The sequence below is a fragment of the Aulonocara stuartgranti genome (genome assembly GCF_965226115.1).
Source record: "Aulonocara stuartgranti genome assembly, chromosome: 11".
Taxonomy (NCBI): Eukaryota; Metazoa; Chordata; class Actinopteri; order Cichliformes; family Cichlidae; genus Aulonocara; species Aulonocara stuartgranti.
The window spans coordinates 17,882,872-17,893,997 of NC_138947.1; the positions used below are offsets into that span (position 1 = coordinate 17,882,872).

Below are 11,126 nucleotides of genomic sequence, written 5' to 3' on the forward strand. Positions count from 1 at the left end.
AAAACAGTTTCTCGTCCAGGCTTGCAACACGAGCTGCGCTGTTTCTTGTGAAACTGAGTAGGACAGTTTGGCAGCAATTCTATCTGTGAGGCAATCAGGATCACTGTTGTTTGGTCTCTGATTAACATCAGAGGGATATTTACAAGTGAATTAAATAAACCCGAAGAACTAGTTTGGGATTAATCCACTAACCCCATACCAGCTGTTTATTTTCTTTTGCAAATCCATTTCGTGAACGCCGTTGAGCTGTAGCGTATCCTGTCTTTCATTGGGTGTAAAGTGGTAGCTGTGGACAGCAAAGACAGCCAATCACACTTACATTCACACCAATAGCCAATTTAGAATCACCAATTAAACCAACATGCATGTCTTTGGACTGTGGGAGGAAGCCAGAGAGAGCCCACACAGGTATGGGGAAACATGAAACTGGATTTAAACCACTGGCTGGCTCTCCACGCAACAGTGCTAATCCCCGTCCATTTGTGTTGTAATAGACTTCACACATATTATTATTACAATAGACTTTAATAGGTAGTGACAATGCATTTCCTAAATATTCTTACAATGAGTTCTAACACTAAACATTTGAAGTTAATGATCCAATATAAGAATAGAGAATACAAATCATTTATGAGAACTAAATTCCATAACTGTCATTTTTATACGTTATACTGTAGTCTCTCCTACACACACTAATCGGGACATTTATTCAGAGAATGATTCATGAAGCTGATTCAGGTTTACAGAACAAATGATGATGACACATCAGCAAGTTCCTTTTGCTTGGGTCAAAGCCTTTTTTTAAGTTCAGTTTAAATTTCCTAGCAAGATCAGCATTTACACTGTATGGCAAAAACATGCAATGTTAGCTTATCTTTGTGGACTACATGACTTTTCTATTTACTTATGAAGCTCACAGAGCAAGGACACCAAAGGTATTTCAGAAGTGGGGAACTAAAAGCAACAGAGTCGCTCTTTGGAGAGGCGTATGCCGTAAATCAAACTACTGACTTTACACATGCCCTCTGTGACGTAACCTACTACAGGTTTTCTCATGCCAGATCAGGACAGAAACAAAATGCTGACAGGTAAGAACACTTCAAAATTATTGATATATCAGATGAAATACTCTTGAAAGTTTAAAGTTTGAGCTGGTTAATAAAGGAGAAACAAAATTCCCGACCAATAAAAACAATTTAAAAATGCAGCAGGACATCATCAGTTGCCTTTTCTAATGCAAAAACTCAAAAGTCACAATAGAAAAAATTCAGATAACGAATTCAACAATTAACTTTATTTTGGAAACCTCAGACAGAGGTGTAAAGTGGATGACTCAATGCCTCTTTAGATCAAAGACTACCTTAAGCCTGCACATTTAAGATGTAATTTCCGAAATGCTGAAGGTTGGATAGATGCAAACATTTATTAAACATACGAGCAATGACAGAGACAGCATGCAGGAGTTCTATTTAGCTGTCTTTTTGTGGTGTTGTCTTTACAGTGAAGTAGATGAGCAGGATGTAGCTCTGAGGGTAACATGTTACCCTTACATGTAAAAGCTCTCTGGCCTGAGATGGAGAGGAGACATAAAGCCAATCTCACAGGGTAAATGCACTCCTAGTACTGGTTACATCAGGAAGGTCAAACATGCAGATCTATCTACTGTGGTGATAAGAAAGCAGCTGAAAATACCTTCTGTGTAACTTGTGTGACAAGTTACCATTGCATGAGCGTTTGGTGTCCTCATTTTCTCCGTCCTCACTTGTCATGTTTGTTTAAAAAACAAAAACAAAAACAAGATAGCAACAGCAAAAATGCTCTCAAAAAGGGGACTTCCCAAACCAGTTGGTTATGTCATGGTGGCTGTATCCATAGTTCATAAAGGTTTTTATAGCTCACCTACATAATTAGCGTTTCATTTTTCTTTTATTGTGGTATCTCAGCTACTTTGCTTTCAATAATATTTGGAAGCCTGGGTACTTTTCTGGACTGACTGCCAGTGTTTTTTAGTATACTGCAACTGTCCCTTGAAAGGATAATACTTGTCTGCAGGCTGTTTCTGAAAAACTAAGATTAAAAGTAGCACATAGTACAGCAACAGGTTATTTCATGAGAACTTAAAACTAATTAACTTTGAAGCAATATGCATAAACAAATATGCATAAATGTAACCGTTTTCCATCTAGAGGCACTTTTTATCCAAAACATGGATGACAAAGACATATGACTCCAGTGTCATAAAAAAAAATATATAACCTATAACAGATTAACTAAATCATTCATAAATAAAACGTTTCATTTTTACAGTATAATAGCACATTGCACAGAATTAGTTTTTAAATGACTCAGCTATAGTCACTATGCGACCTTCTGAAAAGGTGATAAGGATGCTATATTGAGGTCAAGGCAAGTAGTAATGACAGGTCTGAAAGAAGAATAATCAGAAAAGATCTCTTTGGGCTTTCAGCTTCAGTATCTCTGCAGCTAGTTTCTCAGCATTCATCAGATTTGGAAACATTTCCATGACAGTATCCACCAGATGTGGGTTGAAGATAGTTTTGAGCTTGTTGCGGAGTTCTAACCTTTGTGAGTCAAATGCAGCAGAAGATGGTTGTTGTCCCCTTGAATAGTACTGATGACTGTTGCTAGAGCAGCAAGAATTGTGGTAGTGTGAAGAACGAGTTGAAGAAGGGAGGCTATTTGGTCTGCTGGCTTGTGGTAACCCCTGAAAGGGATCTGACCAGTAATGTTGCTGAACATGGGTGCCTCCACTGTACTGGAAATGGCTGGGGAGGCTGCGCTGGTGGGAAGCAGTGGGTGTGAGGGCATTTGGGTGATAGGCGCTGTATTGGGGTTGTGCCTGAGAGTCCATGTTTCCATGAAATTGCTGGTGAACTGTCGAGGGCATTGCATGAGAACAGCACTTGCAAGGCTGATTGATGTTATTTTTCTCTAAATGTACGGGAGAATTTGTGGCTCCAGGAGGAGCACTCTGATACTGCAGCCTGAGCATCTTTGAGTTGTGGAGGGAATGCGAAATATCAGAGTACTGACTCTCAAATGAGCCAAGGCCTGAATCCAGGTACTCTTGAGACATGTTGGCATAGTAATGATTTGGCATCAAGTGCAACCCAGGCCACTCTTTCTGACACTGGGTTCCTGTTACAGAACACGGCATGTGATTTGGATTGTGTCTAGGATCCTCCCAGTACAGCAGCTTGTTTTCACTAACGTGATAAGGTGGTGAGGAAGTCTGCTGATCTCTTTTGAGCTCTTTGTTGGAGTCTCGAGGATGAAAATAGGCATTTTGAGCAAGTGCGGGATCAGACTGAAGCTGTCTGGGTGACAAACTGGCATTTCTCTCTTCTTTTACAGTAGAAATCTGGGCTTTCTCTCTCAGTTCATCAGCTAAAGACAGATAGGGTTGGTTTACCCGCTCAGGATGGTAGAACTTACACTTTATGCCATACGTGCACTTTTTTTCTGTGATGGAGAAAAATAAGACACATAAGCAAAAATAGGGCTGCTCGATTATGGCAAAAATGATAATCACGATTATTTTCACTGAAATTGAGATCTCGATTATTTGACGATATTTATTTAACCCTTTAAGACCTACCATAGAACCAAGTCCGCCAGAGCTTATATTATTTTTTTATATGCTGTAGTGCCATTTTTGGGAGCATTTCAAGTTGCTATACATCAATACAACTGTTATAGCCCATATTTTAATAATATGTATGCATTAAGTCCATAGTAATTACATTAATTGCAAAAAAGTGCAATAAACTACAAAAAAATTGAAAATCGTTTTTGTTTTTTTTACATATATATTTCTACTTGGGGAAATTTAAGAGGCTTATCCCTCAAAACTTTAAATACAAAAAAGTTGCAAAAAAATAGTTTACAACAACAGGAAATTTATTTTGAGTTTCTTCATAGTTTTATTTTGGAGATACAGCAATTTTTATATACTGCAGGAAAAACAAAAAACAATCCTATGATGCAAATTTGCAAAGAAAACAGCATGTGCATCAAAATAAACTATTTCCAGCAGTGCAATTCGAGTTCTAAGCATCCCAGAAACTATTCAGAAAAGTCAAACATGACTTATAAAAGCACCAGTATAGGCTTTTAAGGCCTACAAGTAAAAAACTACATTTTCCACGAAAATGACGTCACTTCCGGTTTCGGACAGGAAATGGCGAACATGCGACAGTTCGCGCTGACGTCTGTTTCACTGTGGGAAGTGTTACGAACAGCTGATCGGATCGGCAAAGAGTGTTTCTGGAATATTATGTTTTTGTTCCTGCAAGCGCTTTTTATGCAATTTTTGCAAAGCTTTATGTGGAAGGAAACCGGGACCGAGGACAAGCTGATGGCATAAGATGTAAGTACAACTCCTCCGGTTTCATATGCAAAACAAATTATTGCAGTTCTACAGGGATTTAAAGGGTTAACAATAACAATGTATTGAATAATGACTTTAAAAAATAATATAAAATAGTGTGCAAATACTGATAACAGTGCAAATGTTTGCAATATAAAAAATAAATGAAAAATGTAAACATCTATGTTTAGTGAACTTTGTAGTGTTGCTCTGTGGTGCAGCTATGACACCATAGCAAAGTTTACACACTATGTCTACTTGATCCACGTCTGACTCCACGAACCCATAATGTTTCCACACCACTGAAGTTTTTTTTTTTTTTTACCTCTCTTTTCAACCAACGGCAGTCACTCTCCTCTCCAAATAACTTCTGCTTAGCTTTCCGAGCTTCCTTCGGGTCCTCTTAATTGTTGTGATGCGTGTTCGAAATGCAGAGAGGTGCGCTCGATTTGCCACACGGAGCAGCGCGAGAGTAAAGCACGAGGGAGGGGCTAATAATCGGCTCAGTCGTTTTTAATGATCGTTGAAAGCCCAGATCGTAATCGTGATTAAAATTCGATTAATTGAGCAGCCCTAAGCAAAAAGATTTTTTGTTGATGAGATCTAATGTGGACAGCACATTCTCTGCTGCAGAAGAGGGTAACACTTCCTGATCGATATGCTAATCGTACCTACCGTATGGACAGAGTTGTCTCATTTGCTCCGTAGGACGAGGCTTTTTCCGAAGGAAATTGTCAAGGCTGGGGCCGTGGCGACCCAAAGGGTCATCTGGGGGCATGAACCTGTAGAAAAATACAAAAATTGTAGAGTTCTTCATCCACTTGTAGGGGAGACCGGGGATAGTTGTAACATTTTTGACATTTCTGTCTGTAAATTGGAGTTCTTTTAAGGTAGTGGATTCAAAATGTAATGCAAAGTATTTACATGTCTCTGCTATTAAATAGTGCAGCTATTTTCTCTGCAGCACAATTACCCATTGCATGGTATGGTCTCAAACACAAAGAGTGAAATGTTACAATTAACCCCATAGTCTGGGTTAGTTGTAACATATCCCTGGGTGAAATGTAACACAATGAAATAAGGGTACTAACAAAATATTAACATGTAATCTTTGTTTATTCAACACATGAATGCAGTTAGAGCCATTTATGTAGCTGTGTGTGTGTGTGTGTGTGTATGTGTGTGTGTGTGTGACAGAATGCAGAAATCTAACTTTTGAACATATTCCAACCCCCCAAAAAGACAAATTCTGGAATTTTCTGCAACTGAATATTTCATTAATTTTGGTTGGTCTTCCTTGAGTTTGGCCTCATTGGCTCAGTGGGCATTATAACCTACAACTCTTGCACCAATTTTGAACATAACAATGAAGCTGAAAAAATGTAGTTGTTCACCAGCATCGCAATTGAATTACTTTTTATCATGGCTTACCTTGGTGTGGTTTGCAAAGTGCTTCAGAAAGATGAGGAAATCTGTTTCTTGCACCCATCCTGACTTATTTCCACTACCAGTACTTCCTACTGGTCCATCTCTGACACAGTGGTCTGCATAATGTATGTGTGGGAACACAAACAGTGGAGGAATTGTGTTGCCAATGGCATTAACCACATATACAAATGTGACCAGTGAATCTCTCTCTGCTGATGTCGTTGCCCCAACTTGTTTAATATAAGTTAAAGTAATAGTGTGGTAAGTTTTAACATCTGCATTATTGTTACAACTAACCCAGACTGTTGCTGTTACAACTAACCCAGACTGTTGCTGTTACAACTGACCCAGACTCCTATAGCCATGAACTAGCTAACATTAGCCAACGGCTAAAACATTAGCACTAAAGACCTACACAGAATATATCCCCATAGACATACAAATAACATAATTTAAGTTTGATGAGTTTAACTGCAAAGCAGATAATGCTATTAGAAATTGAAATAAAGTAGAAAAACTTACTTTTTGGCATACAAATTACTTTTTTTCATGTTAAATTGTCAGTGTTTGACAAAATGTGCTGATTTTTCACATGTGATAGCAGAACTGAATTGGGCGTGCACAGGATGAGTCACATCATTTGAAACTTAGCCCTGATTGGAGAAATTGGAAGTGTTACAACTGACCCACGTTACAACTATCCCCGGTCTCCCCACAACTCTGCTGTAAGCTGCAAATTCTTTTTCTGGAAAATTCACCATGAAGGAAAATGTGGTATTTCACAGGCACATACAGAAGAACAGGCTTACTTGTCATTCACAAAGGAGTACATGAGCAGCCTCTCTTCAATGCATTTCTTCCACTCAGGTCTTTCTGCTTGGAGGTCTCGGTAGGTGTCATTGGATACGATTATTCCATCGGACTCATACGCCAATTTGATAATAAAGCGGTCATCATAGCAAACCACTCGCTTGCCCCCAACACGGCGTGATGGAGTAAAGACAACGATTTTCCTTTTTTCAAGCTCCAGCAGAATGTGTTGATCTGAAAGTGCAACCAGTAATCAGTTACAGATCCAGAGTTGACAATTTACGCTGTATTAAATGATTTCGTGTATTCAACTGTACTGTGACACATTAAAAAGATGTGGATTTATTGAAAGATGCATGCCAAACCACAAGGTGAAAACAAAGTTTGTACAATTTTAACAAGGTTGAAAGTTAATATTTGCCTTTATTCTTTGAAAGAGCTTCAACTCTCTCAGGCAAGCTTTCTTGTCATTTCTTTATGTAGTCTTCAGGAATAGTTCTCCAGGCTTTTTAAAAGCTGCCAACATCCAGTAAGCTCTTTATTGGATGTTGGCAGCCTTTTGTTCCCTTCTCTGTGAAGAGCATCCCACACTCCTTCCATAATGCTGATTTCAGTGCCTTGAGACAATTGTTGTTGTAATTTGGCACTATATAAATAAAACTAAAATTGAATTGAATTTCTAGGCCTAGGGAGGTCATTCTATTTTTTTCTTTTCTATCCAGGTATTTCTTTGCAAACTTGGTAATGTGTTATGAATCACTGTCGTGCTGAAACATGAAGCTGCTGCCAATCAGACACCTCTGGGATGCTATTGCATGGTTGATCAAGATTCTGACAGCACTTTTCTATGTTCATACTTCCACAAAGCACTGGATGAAATGCAGGCCAAAGCCATGACAGAGCCTGCACCATGTTTTACAGATGGCTGCAGACATGTACTGTTGTACCTTTCTCCTGATCTCTTCTGAACAGAACCAAAAATTCTAACAAGATTCATCACTCCATAAGACCTGTTGCCACTGATTTTCAGTCCAGGTATTGTGTATTTTGGCATACCTCAGCCTTTTCTCCCCGTTTCATTTCCTTACGAATGGTTTTTGACAGCCACCATTTCATTGAAACCATTTCTGACGAGGCTTCAGTGAACAGTAGATGCATCTCTCTGGGCCTGTGTCAGATCTGGATTTTTTCCTATTTCTTAAAGACACGACTTTCAGATATACTTTGCGTGCTTTAGCAGAAAATTTCTAGAGTAAAACTTTGAAAAACCTTCATAAACCTTGGAGAATGATTGCTCAAGACCACAAATTTTTTGGAATTAGAACATAAGGAAATGAGGGGTAGCTTAAGATTACTCTAGATCATGCTATGTGCAAGCTGAGTGAATAAATGCACGACAAAGACACACGCGCACACACACACACACACACACACACACATTGATAGTGCTTCAAAACAAGTTAAGGGTAAGTGAAATGAACCTTGAACTCTGTGTGATGAACAAAAGATAGAAAACCTTATGTGATAGAAAAGCACTTTTCTAACTTCTGTCAAAACTTAACAACTTACTGTAAATAGATACCAGTAGTTAACTACAACATCAAGTACGGTAGGTGTGGAAAAAAAAACAACACACAAAAAAAAAACAAAAACAAAAAAAATCCCCATCTCTACTTCCCGATGGGACTTTCCCACGAGTAACTACATGGTGATTTTTACTTCCTTGTTCAAAGATTGAAAAAAAGAACCTTTGGATTGCTCCACCCAGGCTGCACAGCTATTAATTCTTGAGAGCAACAAGAGGCTTATGCTCCAGGATGTGCCATCCTTTTTATTTAGTTGTTGTGCTGCAGGTGGTAATATTTACACAAAGATACACTGACATTATATTCATCTGGGCTTTATAAATACACGGACATAAGTGAATCAGTTGGGATAAATTTAGAACTCTATTATACACGACTGTCTGTGATTACAATATTGTAACCACCCAAAAACAGTCAGAGTGACTCATTTAAGTGTATTTCCACTTTTTCTTGCCATGGCCTGGTATGGAAATATTTTATGCTGGCCAACTAAATAATACCCTGTTTCACAACCTTAACTTTTTTTGCATAGATGTATTAGTTTTTCTGTAATATCTCCTGGCTCATGTGGGAATTATTCATGAATACAGAATTATGTGATAGAATTTCTAAGTTTTTCATTTCTTGCTTAAAAAAAATCACCTCTAAAACTCACTGTATAATACAGTATTTGTTTCTGTATTAACAAAGAAAAAAGCGTGAGTGGGGGAAGAAAAAAAATATCATCTTAGCACGACTTGTACGCAAAAACTAGAATAAATGGCAACCTCTCTGTTACAATAGTTGTGTGGGCTTATTTCATTTGTTTCAGTTCCTTATCAGTAAGAATTTGTTACCTTCTGAGTAAAACAATCAGGCTACCATTTAAGAACATCTTTAGTGATTTATATCCATTTTAGCTACTTTTTGTTCTAAATCTATGGGTAAACATTCTGATTACAGTGTGGTTACGGCAGGATATGCCCTGCAGATATTATCTCATTGTACAGAAACTGAAACTTTAAGAGGCTAACATAGTCGGCACTTTAACAGAAGTGATCAGCTTATGTTGTAACCATTGCATGTGCCACACACTGAGCCCGGAGGGGAATTTTTTGTATCTTTTGTCTTATCTGACAGTTCAGAAGGTGTGGTTCTCAGTCTCCTGGATTCACTGGTCTTGCCTGCTGCCAGGAGACTAAAATATAAACTTTTAGTCTTCTCTAACATTAAACTAACCAATAATGAGAAAATTAGCAGATGGTAGAACCAGACTGACTGCTAAAAGCAGTCAACGAATTTTCAATTCTAAGAATTTCTTTCATTGACAGCTTACAATGGACGCCTTTTTACACATACAAAACCTGTTCTTTATTGGCCTGGACTCAAAGAGAACACAAGCACATCAAAATATTTTGTCAGCAATGCACACATCACATTTGTTTTTTCCCCTCCAGCAATTAGTGAGTCTTAAGGGTCTAATTCCATCTTTATGGTCGTGCTAACATCCAGCATGAAAATAATATCAGATTCATTTCTGTTTGAATCAAACCTTATTTGTCATTCACACCCCGTGTGAAAACTGCTTTTTGTGTCACCAGTATTAACCTCATTTAACTTCGCCTCACAGGGATGTTAGGCTGAAATTTGTCCCGTCTACTTGATGAGAAACATCTGTCTGCTTTGCTTTATTTCTGCCATCCTCACCTGTCAGGGGAGCATCAGCTCTGGGCAGCTCTTTGCGCCAGCTGGGAACGAACACAGTAATGCTAGTATGACCTCTGTCAAGGAAGAAGTTCACCGCCAGCTGAATCCCTTGGCATGAGAATACTTCCTTGTTGCCATGACTGTGAAAAAAAAAGAAGCATAAGAGATAACATGGGTTCAGTTAATCTGACCGAAAATAATCTAATCTAATTCATAGTCAAAAGGAGGCTTAACAAATTACACTGATCTGAGTAAACACCACGTCTTCAAATGCTGCTTAAAAGGAATCTTCCCTCTGGCTATTACCCAGTCCTAAAGTCACATATTGCACATAATTTCTGGTAAAAGGTGGGGATTCTGAGTAGAGAATCTAGAATTTGCATAATGTCTCAGCGGTCCATGCTAAAACATGCACGGGCAGTGCAGTCAACACCTCCTTTAAAAAGTCAAGTCACACGACATAGTAGGAAAATAGAGAGTTAAATAAGACTTTGAAAAATAACTGTCCTTATTCAGAAAGTGTTCATAGCAGCTGTGACATTCATGGATTATGATTTAATCTGATAATCTACAGAGCAGGAAGTATCATCAGGATTACCTCATGGCAACATTGCTGCCGTCAATAACAACAGGCCTCAATTCTTCGTCCAGTTTGTTTTGGTCCCACAGCTGCGTTGTGTTTTTGCAGGACCCAAGACCCCAACTGGGAGGCTGCAGGGAGTCGTTTTGGCGTGTGCTCCTCTCGTCACTGTCAGAGCTGGAAATGCAAGGTACACTGCTGGTTCTGTTCCTAACGAGCTCTCCTAGCACCGCATTAGTGTCTGTGCTTAAGCCCTGTTTCCTCAAAGCAGCCATGACCTCTGATGGGGTGTAACCCAACTTCCTGAAGAAGTCCACTCTGAGCTGGAACTCCTCACTGTCTGCTTCCAGAGAGTCTGAAACTGAGCTCAGGCTGGGAAGAGCCTCGTCCATCCTGAAGCATCTGAGCCTCTTTTTTTCAGGAGCATAGAAGGTGAATTACATCAACTTGGACTGGGTTAAAAAAAATATGATATTCCATTAGTTACTAAAGGAGTTGTAGCTCATATAGTCTGAAATTTTACAAAGAGTAAAATAAAACATGATAATACACATTTCAGTGGCCATTACATACCTCAATATTCTGTAATTTGTTTTATGTATGCTTCAACAAAATTCAGCCTTACATATTTGAAGTTTGTAAAAAC

At 38.7% G+C, this 11,126-nt stretch overlaps 1 protein-coding gene across 1 annotated transcript; it reads right to left on the minus strand.

The window, feature by feature from the left end:
• Positions 1-506: 506 nt before the first annotated feature.
• Positions 507-10,872, minus strand: zc3h12aa (zinc finger CCCH-type containing 12Aa; the record flags this gene model as incomplete). Its single annotated transcript, XM_082553142.1, has 5 exons — positions 507-3,483; positions 5,066-5,172; positions 6,628-6,862; positions 9,901-10,040; positions 10,499-10,872. 5 exons carry the CDS (start codon positions 10,870-10,872, stop codon positions 2,441-2,443), a joined length of 1,899 nt encoding a protein of 632 aa, XP_082409268.1. The 3' UTR covers positions 507-2,440.
• Between the last annotated feature and the right edge of the window lie 254 nt (positions 10,873-11,126).